This window comes from Hylobates moloch, unplaced genomic scaffold, assembly GCF_009828535.3.
Source record: "Hylobates moloch isolate HMO894 unplaced genomic scaffold, HMol_V3 SCAFFOLD_12, whole genome shotgun sequence".
Lineage (NCBI taxonomy): Eukaryota > Metazoa > Chordata > Mammalia > Primates > Hylobatidae > Hylobates > Hylobates moloch.
Window position 1 is genome coordinate 9110483 of NW_026652287.1, and position 12405 is coordinate 9122887.

At 52.2% G+C, this 12405-nt stretch overlaps 1 protein-coding gene across 1 annotated transcript in view; it reads left to right on the forward strand.

Annotated features, from left to right (window-relative positions):
* Positions 1 to 12405, forward strand: part of RILPL1 (Rab interacting lysosomal protein like 1) — a 59655-nt gene that overhangs the window by 35769 nt on the left and 11481 nt on the right. The window contains exons 5-8 of the mRNA XM_058425182.1: positions 4343 to 4565; positions 5966 to 6105; positions 9575 to 9747; positions 11098 to 11190. Coding sequence (XP_058281165.1) covers positions 4343 to 4565; positions 5966 to 6105; positions 9575 to 9747; positions 11098 to 11190 — 629 coding nt within the window. The remainder of the gene's footprint in view (positions 1 to 4342; positions 4566 to 5965; positions 6106 to 9574; positions 9748 to 11097; positions 11191 to 12405) is intronic.

The window sequence follows — 12405 nt, forward strand, 5'->3', positions numbered from 1 at the left end:
ACTCGGGAGGCTGAGGCAGGAGAATGGTGTGAGCCTGGGAGGGGGAGCTTGCAGTGAGCTGAGATCGCACCACTGCACTCCAGCCTGGGCGACAGAGCGAGACTCTGTCTCAGAAAAAAAAAATGTTTAAGAGGGAAAAAATGAATTTATTGACTGTGTAACTAAAAGCTCTGAGTTAGGGGTGGCTTCAGGTACAGCTGGCTCCAGGTGCTCACGAGCTGCTCTCAGGAATGTGGCTCTGACCTTCTCAGGCCCTGCTTTCCTCTGTGCTGTTGTCATTCTCAGCCAGGCTCTTGCCATACAGTTGCCACTAGTATTTGACCAGCATAGCAACCCCAGTCAAAAGAAATGGCCTGTTTCCCTAGAATCCCAGCAAAAGCCTCAGGAAATCCTCATTGGCCTATCACTGAAACAACTATTGTGGCCAGAGACCTAGAATATGCATGTTTATTCCTGAGTCACATGGCTACGACCCAAGCCACATGGACTAAAAGTGGGAGGGAGGTCTTTCTCCAGAAGAAAATAGCAGTGACTTAACGCAGAGAACTGAAGGAAGGAGAAAGGCCAGGCAGAGACAACAGCTGTCATCTGGCTGCTGGGGAGTCGGCACCCAGGGACCACGCAGAGCTTTGAGTAGTAGGGGTGCGGGTCCCTTGCAGGGGTTCTGCAGGCGAGCGAGACACTCAGCTGTTTCACTGGAGGACAGGGAAGGAGCTGTGGCAGACATGGTTGTCAGGAGCCCTTTGCAATAAGCCAGGTGAGAAGGTGAGGGCTGAACTCAATCTATGACAGTGGGAAGGAAGCTGGTGCCAAAGACAACCTCCAGGCCGAGGGTAGGGCGGTGGCCACCTCTGCCCTGCTCCCTGCTCCTAGTGTGCCCCTTCCAACCTTCAGGCCCCACGAGAGCTCAGGCCGGTCTCCTGGCCAGGCAGGGCCTGGCCCACACCGGGGTCTCAAGAGCATCGAGACTCCCAGCCCTGTTCCAGGACTTTTTAGCAACAAGGGACATTTCACACCACCTTGGCCCAACTGCCTGTCAGTTTCGTCTTCCCTGTCTGGCAGCCAATGGGGCAGGGAAGAAATGAGGGAGTAAAATCAGGCTGCGGTAATGTGACCCCGCCAGGCTGCTTTGCAGTGTGCTTTCCCAGGCTCGGGGCAGCTTTGCTGGGTTCGCATCTATTCCTTGGAGCTCTGTGAGTTCAGGAGGCTTGTCAGTCACACAGGGGAGCTGCAGGTTGTGGTGGCTTCACCACTTGCTGCTGTGTGACCTGGGCCTGTCCATCTCTTTGGTGGTCAATTTCGTCATCTGACAAGTGAGGGGAATGAGCTTGACTCAGTAGGTTCACTGTTTCGCGCAGCTGGGAGAGAGGAGTATAAGATCAGAGGAGGGCTTGGTGAAGTCAAGAGGCAGGGACAGTGGCTCACACCTGTAATCCCAGCACTTGGGGAGGCCGAGGCAGGTGGATCACCTGAGGTCAGGAGTTCGAGACCAGCCTGAGCAACATGATGAAACCCCCGTCTCTACTAAATATACAAAAAAAGCCGGGCGTGGTGGTGGGTGCCTGTACTCCCAGCTACTCGGGAGGCGAAGGCAGGAGAATCGCTTGAACCCGGGAGGTGGAGGTTGCATTGAGCTGAGATCAAGCCACTGCACTCCAGCCTGGATGACAGAGCAAGACTTCGTCTCAAAAAAAAAAAAAAGAGGCAGGGTCAGGAAAGATCTCGAAGGCTTCGGGCCAGGTCCTGTGGATGGGCATGTCCCAGGGTGGACTGTGGACAGGCCATTCCAGGCAGGGGGAACAGTGAGCCAGGCCGGAGAACATGCAGCATGTGGCTGGGGTCAGGGGTTTATCCCAGGGCAGGATTTGGAGGACATGAGAGCTATGGAGGGTCGCAGAGCTAGAAAGGAATCTGTCTCATCATTGCCACACAGTTCTTTCTGAGCTGTGTCACTCTCGTTGCAGTGTGATCACCAGGAGACAAGGCTCTTTCTATTTTTATAACTTCCTTATTGAGATGTAATTCATATGCCATGCACTTCAGCTATTGTGTGCTCATCACCACTGTCCAGAACATTCCCATCACCCCCATCAGAAATCCCTGCTCCTGTGGTAGCTGCCTCCTCCCCTCCTCAGCCCCTGGCCACCAGCAGGCTGTTTCCCTTCACCTGTTTGGGACATGGCATCAGTGGGATCCTACAACATGTGGTCCTGCCTGGCTTCTTTCACTTAGCGTGTTTTCTCGTTAATCCAGGTCCTCATATTTCAACTCAAGGTTTCCTGCCTTTCACAGACTATATATATATGTATATATATTTTTTTTTTTTCTTTTTTTTTTGAGACAGGGTCTCACTCTATCACCCAGGCTGGGGTGCAGTGGCACAATCTCGGCTCACTGCAACCTCCACCTCCTGGGTTCAAGCCACCATGATAGGCTAATTTTTGTATTTTTAGTAGACACGGGGTTTCCCCATGTTGGCCAGGCTGGTCTTGAACTCCTGACCTCAAATGATCTGCCTGCCTCTATTTTATTTTATTATTTATTTATTTATTTATTTAGAGTGAGGGTCTCACTCCATCACCCAGGCTGGAGTGCAATGGCACGATCTTGGCTCACTGCAACCTCCATCTCCTGGGTTCAAGCAATTCTTGTGCCTCAGCCTTCCGAGTAGCTGGGATTACAGGTGCGCGCCACCACACCCAGCTCATTTTTGTGTATTTTTAGTACAGACAGGGTTTTACCATGTTGCCCAGGCTGGTCTCGAACTCCTGACCTCAAATGATCCACCCGCTTTGGCCTCCCGCTGGGATTACAGGCGTGAGCCACCGTGCCCGGCCACACGTTTTGATTTCGTAACAGGTTTTGTTTTTGTTTTGTAAAGTGCGGGCTGCCTGCATAGGGAAAGCAGACAGGCATATGCTGGCTGAAAGGCGGGCAGAATGTATGCATTGACTTTATGCTAGGACTGGTGGTGCCAAGTGTGACCAGAGCACAGTCATTCCACATTGCTGGGCCAGGGGCTGCTCAGAAGTACTGTGAAGGGGCTGCCATGGGAGGGCAGGGTGCTTTGAGGCACCCAGGCAGTGAGGAGCATTCCCAAGGTCTCGGGATGGAGGCCCTGACCCAGGATGCTGCCTCCCTAAGACCTCTGGGCAGCCCCATGGCTTGTTAGTTGGTCTCTTGGGCCTTCCTGGGAAGTAGCTGAGGCCTCAGGGTATTGCTCTGAAGCTGTGCCCAGAGTGCCTCCAGGGATCAGCAGACAACCCACAGAAGGCCCCAGCTTATCTCAGCTAACCCGAGCCGCCTCCCGGTCCCTCATGGAGTAAGCCTAGGAGGACCACGGCCGATGGAGCTCTATTGCCATCTTGGAAAGGGCCTCCTTGGTCCCTCCCGGTCTGAACCAGATAGTCCTGGGCCACCTGCGGCCCTGTGGTCACTGCCTGGTGGCCTCTCGAGAAGCTGGAGCCCGGGGCTGTCCTTCTGCCTGTACTTTCAGGCAATAGTTTTAGAAGTCAGGGCGGGCATGGTGGCTCACGCCTGTAATCCCAGCACTTTGGGAGGCCGAGGCAGGCGGATCACCTGAGGTCAGGAGTTCAAGACCAGCCTGGCCAACATGGCGAAAGCCCATCTCTACTAAAAATACAAAATTAGCCGGGCATGGTGGTGCATGCCTGTAATCCCAGCTACTTGAGAGGCTGAGGCAGGAGAATCGCTTGAACCCGGGAAGCAGAGGTTGCAGTGAACTGAGATCACGCCACTGCACTCTAGCCTGGGCAACAAGAGCAAAACTCGGTCTCAAAAAAAAAAAAAAAAAAAGTCAGGACTTTGGGGCCAGACACAATGGCTCACGCCTGTAATCCCAGCACTTTGGGAGGCCGAGGCAGGAGGATTGTTTAAGCCCGGGAGTCCGAAACCAGCCTGGGCAACAAAGTGAGACCCCATCTCTAATGAAATATAAATAAAATTAAAAAAAAAGAGAGTAAGGACTTTTGCATACCTTGCTGGGATTTCCCAAAACTCTAAAGGAATCAGGCCATTCCTCCCCAAAAATGAACTGTCCCTTCTCCAGAAAAAAAATAACTCAGGTTCTAAGGAAGCCCTTCAATGTCTTGGGCAGGTAAAACCCAATAGGGGTGAGCAGGAAATTCCTGTGGCGTTGAAAGTGTGTGTCACAGAAATCCCCAGGTACCTGGGTGGGAAGGGCCCTTGGAAATATTTCTGGGTTATCAAGGGCTAGATGGGGAGATAAAAGCCCAGACAGAGGGGCAGGTGGCTTTGCCCAGAGGCCTCTCGAGAGGTGAGGGTTTGGGAGTTCCTTTGAAGGGCTTTGCTCTTTCCCCAGGCTGTGGGGACGGCTGTCAGATGGTCCCTCTCAGAGACACAGGAGAGGCAAGGCCCTGGCCTGCTACGAAAGGCAGGACCCGAGCTGTCTGAGGAGGAAGGGACTGGAGGGAACTTGGGGTTCGGGTCCATAGCAGGGGCCACTGCTGCCTGCAGGGTCCAGGCAGGAGGAGAAGGGATGGAAAAGGGAGCAGCTGCTGCTCGGAAACAGCCCAGCATTGCCAGTGGGGCCTGATCTTCCAGCGCACTTTCCACAGGAAGCCCAAAATGCAAATTTCAATATGAAATCTCCTAATCTTAAAGAGTTGGCAGCTAATTCAACAGAGTTTTAGAACACAGTGAGGGCCAAACAAACTGTGGGCCAGCGGCACTGGGATGGTCTAAGGGCTTAGTTTGCAACCTCTGGTCTATGCTACTAATGCCCAGAGTTCCTGGTGAACTCCTACACATTCGTCAAGACCCCATGCATAGAGACCACATCTGATTAACATCTTCCCTGATTCTCTCCAGTTAGATCTGGTGTCTGTGCACTTTTTTTTTTTTTTTAAGATGGAGTCTTACTCTGTCGTTCTGTCGCTCTGTCGCCCAGGCTGGAGTACAGTGACACCGTGTCAGCTCACTGCAACCTGCATCTCCTGGGTTCAAGCAATTCTCCTGCCTCAGCCTTCCAAGTAGCTGGGATTACAGGTGCCCACCACCATGCCTGACTAATTTTTGTGTTTTTTAGTAGAGACGGGGTTTCACCATGTTGGCCAGGCTGGTCTCGATCTCCTGACTTTGTGATCCACCCACCTCAGCTTCCCAAAGTGCTGGGATTACAGGCGTGAGCCACCGCACCCGGTGGTGCACCTCTTTTATTAGGCCACCTTGTAAGTTTCTTTATTTCTTTTTTTTCTTGAGACAAGAGTTTCACTCGTCACCCAGGCTAGAGTGCAATGGCATGACCTTGGCTCACTGTAACCTCTACCTCCCAGGTTCAAGAGATTCTGCTGCCTCAGCCTCCCGAGTAGCTGGGATTACAGATGCCCACCACCACACCTAGCTAATTTTTTTTTTTTGAGACGAAGTCTCTGTCGCCCAGGCTGGAGTGCAGTGGCACGATCTCGGCTCACTGCAACCTCTGCCTCCCAGGTTCAAGTGATTCTCCTGCCTCAGCCTCCCGAGTAGCTGGGACTACAGGCTCGCGCCACCACACCCGGCTAATTTTTGTAGTTTTTTAGTAGAGATGGGGTTTCACCATATTGACCAGGCTGGTCTCAAACTCCTGACCTCGTGATCTGCCCACCTCAGCCTCCCAAAGTGCTGAGATTATAGGTGTGAGCCACCGTGCCTGGCCGCCCAGCTAATTTTTGTGTTTGCAGTAGAGACAGCGGTTCACCATGTTGTCCAGGCTGGTCTCGAACTCCTGACTTCAGGTGATCCGCTCTCCTCAGCCTCCCAAAGTACTGGGATTACAGGTGTGAGCCACCACACGTGGCCGTAAGTTTCTATTTATGTGTATCTTCTCTTCAGCCCCATCTGTCTGACTCTGTTCTCAGGGCTAAGCTCCACGGCCGGCAAGGCACAAAGTTAGCATTCAGTAAATGTTGGATAACTAGACATCCAGGGCTGCTCCTTGGTAAAGCTGGGCCAGGGAAGAGGAGAACTGGCGCGGTTGAATGCCGGCCGCATATCCGTCACCTGTTGTATGTGGTCTTGGGTGGAGACATGGAGTGTGTGGCTGCCAGCTGGTTCCAGAGCATCCCCGGAGGCGCTGCAGAGGAGGTCGGACGTTGAAGATGTCCTCTGAGGACACAGCCCACCTAAATTGTGGCATCAGCAGACGCCTAGAATACTTTCTTTGGAAATTAAATCCTCCAACATTTCCTCCCCTTGTTCTTGGGTGGGAAGAAGCCCCTCAGCTGCCCAGACAGCTTGCGAGGGCGGCCGGGGTCAGATTTCAGTTTCCCGCTGCATGGAGGCCCCTCCTCTGCTGACTCCGACCCCAAGGCTGGGCAGGGTCAGCTTGCTCCCCCAACCTGGGCCTGCTGTGTGTGTGGCTCTGCTGTCACCTGACGTGCCCCAGCAGTGGGTGGTGTCTCCTTTCACACGTCCTTTCCCAGAACAGCCGGTTCCAGCCTCCCCCAGTGTGTGAAGCATCTCGGCTCTGCCTTCTGGAATCCCTCAGCCTCCTGTCCAGGGCACATCCAGGCTGGAGTTAGTCCTCTTCTCCCTGTACTGCTATGGGGTTTTTCTTCTTCTTCTTCTTTTTTTTTTTTCTTGAGACAGGGTCTCACTTTGTTGGAGACACTGCCTTAAGTGCAGTGGCACAATCTTGGCTCACTGCAGCCTCCACTTCCTGGGTTCAGGTGATCCTCATGCCTCAGCCTCCTATGTAACTGGGACTACAGGGGCAAGCCACCATGCCCAGTTAATTTTCTTTTCTTTTTTGTAGACATGAGGTCTTGCTGTGTTGCCCAGGCTGGTCTGAATCTCCTGGGCTCTAGTGATCCTCCTGCCTCAGCCTCCCAAAGTGCTAGAATTACGAGTGTGAGCCACGGTGCCGGGCCTATGGAGTTTTTCTTGAGGTTGGGAGGGACGTCTGTTTCCCTCTCCCTTTCCCTGATCTGGAGCTTTTTCACTGCTGTCCTGACCTCTGTCTACTCCTGGTTGGTCATGGGACATTGGTGGCTCAGGAGTGTTGGGGACACTCCATTACTTTGAGAGTGTGGGCCACCTGTAGATTGACTGGCTGACTTGCAAAAGCTTCCTGGTGATTAAAAAAAAAAAAGGAAAATAACTGTTGGTAAGAACGTAGAGAAATTGGAACCCTTGGCCGGGCGCGGTGGCTCACGCTTGTAATCCCAGCACTTTGGGAGGCCAAGGCGGGTGGATCACAAGGTCAGGAGATCGAGACCACGGTGAAACCCCGTCTCTACTAAAAATACAAAAAATTAGCCGGGCGTGGTGGCGGGCACCTGTAGTCCCAGCTACTCGGAGAGGCTGAGGCAGGAGAATGGCATGAACCTGGGAGGCGGAGCTTGCAGTGAGCCGAGATTGCGCCACTGCACTCCAGCCTGCGCGACAGAGCGAGACTCTGTCTCAAAAAAAAAAAAGAAAGAAAGAAATTGGAACCCTTGTGCATTGCTGGTGGGAATGTAAAATAGAGCAGCTGCTGTGGGAAACGGTTTGACAGCTCCTCAACAAGTTAAACAAAGAATTAGCCTATGACCCAGCAATCCCACTCCCAGGTATACAACCAGAAGAGCTGAAAACAAGTGTCCACACTAATACAGTTCTTAGCATTGCTATTCACATTAGCCAAAGAGTGGAAACCACTCTGATGTCCGTCAGCTGAAGAATGGATAAACACACTGTGGCACATCTGTACAGTGGGATATGGTTCAGCCATCAAAAGGAGTGAAGTGAGCTGGCGTGGTGGCTCACCCCTGTAATCCCAGCACTTTGGGAGGCTGAGGTGGGTGGATCATCTGAGGACGGGAGTTCAAGACCAGCCTGACCAACACGGTGAAACCCCATCTCTACAAAAATACAAAAATTAGCCCAGGCATGATGGCGGGTGCCTGTATTCCCAGCTAGCTACTCGGGAGGCTGAGGCGGAAGAATCGCTTGAACCTGGGAGGCAGAGGTTGGAGTGAGCTGAGATCGTGCCATTGCACTCCAGCCTGGGTGACAGAGTGAGACGCCATATCAAAAAAAAAAAACAAACAAAAAAAAACAGTGACGTGCTGGTGTGTGCTGCAACGTGGATGACCGTTGGAAACACTGTGCTAAGTGAAAGGAGCCAGGCACAAACGGCCACTTAATGTATGACTCTGTTTCTGGGAAATGTCCACGGTAGGCAGTCCATAGACAAAAAGTACATTGGCATTTGCCAAGGGCTCAGGATAGGGAAGTAGAGAGTGACTGCTTAATAAGTACAGGTTTTCAGCTGGGTGCGGTGGCTCACACCTGTAATCCCAGCACTTTGGGAGGCAAAGGCGGGTGGATCACTTGAGGGCAGGAGTTCAAGACCAGTCTGGCCAACGTGGTGAAACCCTGTCTCTACTAAAAATACAAAAATTAGCCAGGCGTCATGGCGGGCACCTATAATCCCGGGTACTCAGGAGGCTGAGGCAGGAGGATGGCTTGAACCCGGGTGGTGGAGTTTGCAGTGAGCTGAGATCGTGCCACTGCACTCCAGCCTGGGTGACAGAGTGAGATTCCATCTCAAAAAAAAAAAAATTTGCCGCGTGTGGCGGTCCACACCTGTAATCCCAGCTACTCGGGAGGCTGAGGCACAAGAATCGCTTGAACCCAAGGGGTGAAGGTTGCAGTGAGCTGAGATCATGCCACTGCATTCCAGCCTGGGTGACAGTGAAACTCCATCTCAGAAAAAATAAAATAAAATAATAAGAAGTATGGGTTTTCCTTTTGGTGTGAAGAAAATGTTCTAGAACTGGACAGAGGTGATGGTTGTGTGACATGTGAGTATGCTAAATGTCACCTCCAAATTGTTCACTTTTAAAAGGTTCACATGGTAAATTTTATGTTATGTATATTTTACCACATTTTTTAAAAAAGGCTCCCTTCCTATGCAAGAAGGTGAGAGGATGGGTGTGGGTGTGACCTGGGGCAGGTGACTTAGCATGATGCTGGGATCTGTCTGTCACCCGCATCACAGAGAAACGGCCGAGTGTGCATCCCCGCCAGGCTTCCACTGAACTCCAGATACCCAAAGCCACTGGGGAGGAGAGGACTTAACCAGAAGGCCCGTAACAACAGGGAAAATGGATGTGACTTACTGTCAAATGAAAAAGGAATGGAGAATTGTGTGTAGGCTGAGATTCCAGCCACTCTGGCCAACTTAGCAATGGTCTTAGTAAGGAGATGAAAGGAGGCCTGGAAAAGGGGAAGCAGCAGATGTACGAGGGTGGGGGCAGGGGAGGTGTGACAGCTCCTCCCCTGGATGCCTTGTCATGTTTGTAATGAAACCCCAAGTCGGGTGGGGAGGTGCGGGGTCCGTGGGTTCGGCTGTTGGGAAGGCGAACAATGAACAGGTGGCCGCTGGCTTCCACCTCCAGAGGGAAACTGTACAGAACGTGAGCAGGGGCCGCCCGCGAGTGCTGAAAATAGCACCCTCCACAGGCTGCTGGCACCCCGGGAGGGGGAGAATTTGGGCTCCTTCAGGATAGAGAGTGGGTGCCGGCAGTGGCTGCCAAGAATTCATTAGCAGCATCTCTGCCTTCTCCAGACGGAGCCAGTTGGAGAGGACAGCATCTCCGACGCAGAGAAGGTGGCCATGGATCTCAAGGACCCCAACCGCCCCCGGTTCACCCTGCAGGAGCTGCGGGACGTGCTGCACGAGAGGAATGAGCTCAAGTCCAAGGTGTTCTTGCTGCAAGAGGAGCTGGCTTACTATAAGAGGCAAGTGTCCCTGGGGCTGGATGGCCCGAGCTGGCTCCTTACTGAGGTTAGCCAGAGTCTCTGTACAGTTACCTTCTTACCCCCTGGAAGACAAGCATTTCATCAGTGTCTTTTTTGGGTACCCTCTCTGGCCTAAAGAACTTACATACAAGCCCACAACCCCTTTCTGAAACTCTTGGGCCCAGGCCGGGCACCAGGGCTCACACCTTTAATTCCAGTATTTTGGGAGGCTGAGGTGGGAAGATTGCTTGATCCCAGGCATTTGAGACTAGCCTGGGCAACGAAGCGAGACCTCATCTCTTTTTTTAAATGAATGAATGAATGAAACCCGGCCCCGGTGTTATGGTCTTTGTGGCCCTTTTCGCCTCCTACATTATCCTGTTCACTCTCATGCTTGCTTTATTGTTGGTTTCCACACGAGACCACAAGCAACATGAGACCAGAAGTCTTATTTATCTTGTCCATGGCTAAGTTCCCAGCACTTAGAATGGAGCTTGGCACACAGTAGGTGCACAACAAATATCTGTTGAATAGAAAGCCGGAAGGAAGGACCCATGCACCAGAGGTGGTCCCTGCTCCAGTGGGGAAGATAAGAGATGCAGAAAAAATATAATACCACACATTTTTATTGAAAGGTTTACTGACTGTACACTGGATGTTCAAAGATGGGAGAGGCCGGGCACAGTGGCTCATGCCTGTCATCCCAGCACTTTGTGAGGCCGAGGCAGGCGGATCACTTGAACCCGGGAGCCCGAAACCAGCCTGGGCAACATAGTGGGACCCCCATCTCTACACAAAAAATTTTAAAAATTAGCCAGGTATGGTGGCTTACCCTGTAGTCCCAGCCACTTGGGAGGCTGAAGCAGGAGGATCATTTCAGCCCAAGGTCAAGGCTGCAGTGAGCTATGTTTGTACCACTGCACTGAAGCCTGGGCAACAGAATGAGACCCTGTCTCAAAACAAAACAAAACAAAAAGATGGGAGAGTGGGAGAGATCACTTCGAGTTTGTAGATGGGGTGGAAATCGGAAGGCCTCCTGGAGGAGGCAGCATTTGAACTGGGCCTTCCTGAAAGGATAGGGTAGTATTTAGATATGGGAGATGTTGAGGGGTGACGGGTATATTCTGGGTAGAAGAAACCACAGAGGTGTAGCGACAGGGAAGCCTGTGTAAGGACAGGAAACGGGGAGTGGTTCTATTTGGCTGGACTCTTCAGAATAAACTGGAAATACAGATGCGGGTCCCCTAAAAAGCATGCACCCTCTCAGACCATCAGACACTTCTCTTCTGGAATGTTCCAGTTCTCAAGGAATTTTGACTCTTTTATCTTATGCCTCTCATCTCCTTCCAGTGAAGAAATGGAAGAGGAAAATCGAATACCCCAACCCCCACCCATCGCCCACCCGAGGACGTCCCCCCAGCCGGAGTCGGGCATCAAGCGACTGTAAGTGATGCGCTGCCGGCTTCTGCGCTCGGCTGACCTGGTGGTTCACATGTCCTTTGACTTTTCCTCCTTGGCACCTGCTCCCAGGGCCAGGCTTGTGACTAACCACATCCTGCTGAGACGTCTGGCCTGGCCCCCGACTTTGAGTTCATCTCCCTGAATGCTGAGTCCCTCCTGGGGGTCTCTGGGCAGAGAGGTTTGGGGAGTGCGGGAGGCGAGAGGGGAGAGGCTTGGGCCAGTGGCTGATAGGAGCTTGCTGGAGTGTGTTTCAGGGGGGTGGGCTGCATCTCTGGGCCTTTGAGGACAGGAAATAAGGGTAGCAAGGTAGGGGTGGGTTGTGCATCTGAAGCTTGAGACCTCAGCTCTGAGATGTCAGGTGGCCCTGGGTCCACCCCATCTTTGCAGTTCTCTGATGACTCATCCATGTAGCCCCCTGTCCATTAAGCAGGGGTTACTGCATAATGCATGCAGAGTCAGGCCTTGGTTGCTGCAGGAGAACCCCCCAAAAAAGAGTGACCTAGTCCCTGCCCTCAACTAGACTTTAAGCTACTTCAGTAGTTCTTGCCATCAACAGATTCCTTTGAGGTTCTGATTAAACCTGAAATTTCCCCCAGAGAAATCTGTAAAATTTGTGAACAATTTCAGGAGGTTCATGGACCCCTAAGACTCTTCAGATAAAGGGTTAACACGTCTGGTTTTGTTAGACAGTCTCTACTAAGAAGCTAACACGTGCTGGGTCCTGTTCCCACAGAATATCTCATTGAGTCCTCAGCATGGTGCTGTGGGGTGGAGGCATCATCATTCTCATTTTATAGTTAAGGAAATGGAGGCACCTGCCTAGGGTCATTCAGCTAATAAGAGGCAGAACCAGGGCTCAAACCTAGGTAGCCTGGCCCCAGAGCCCACACTGTGAGCTCTTTGCAAGACAGCCTTGTGCTTGCAGTGTTGGAGCTGCATTCTCTCCCCTGAGACGGTCTTCCAGGCTCTGGGCCTGCCTTCCAGTTCTATCCAAGGCTTAGTACGGAAGAGGTTTCAGTTCTTTCCTCCAAAAGCCAGAAGAAACTTTGTGAAAACAGGGCATGTGGGTTGGAAAGCCAGACGGATTGTGTAGGGAGAGGAAGTGGAGTGTTACCCACATGCCCCAACCTTTAAAATCCAGTTATGTTTGGAAATTCTTGGTTAGTTCTTGCCCTGTGAGTAGACAGTGCAGAACCG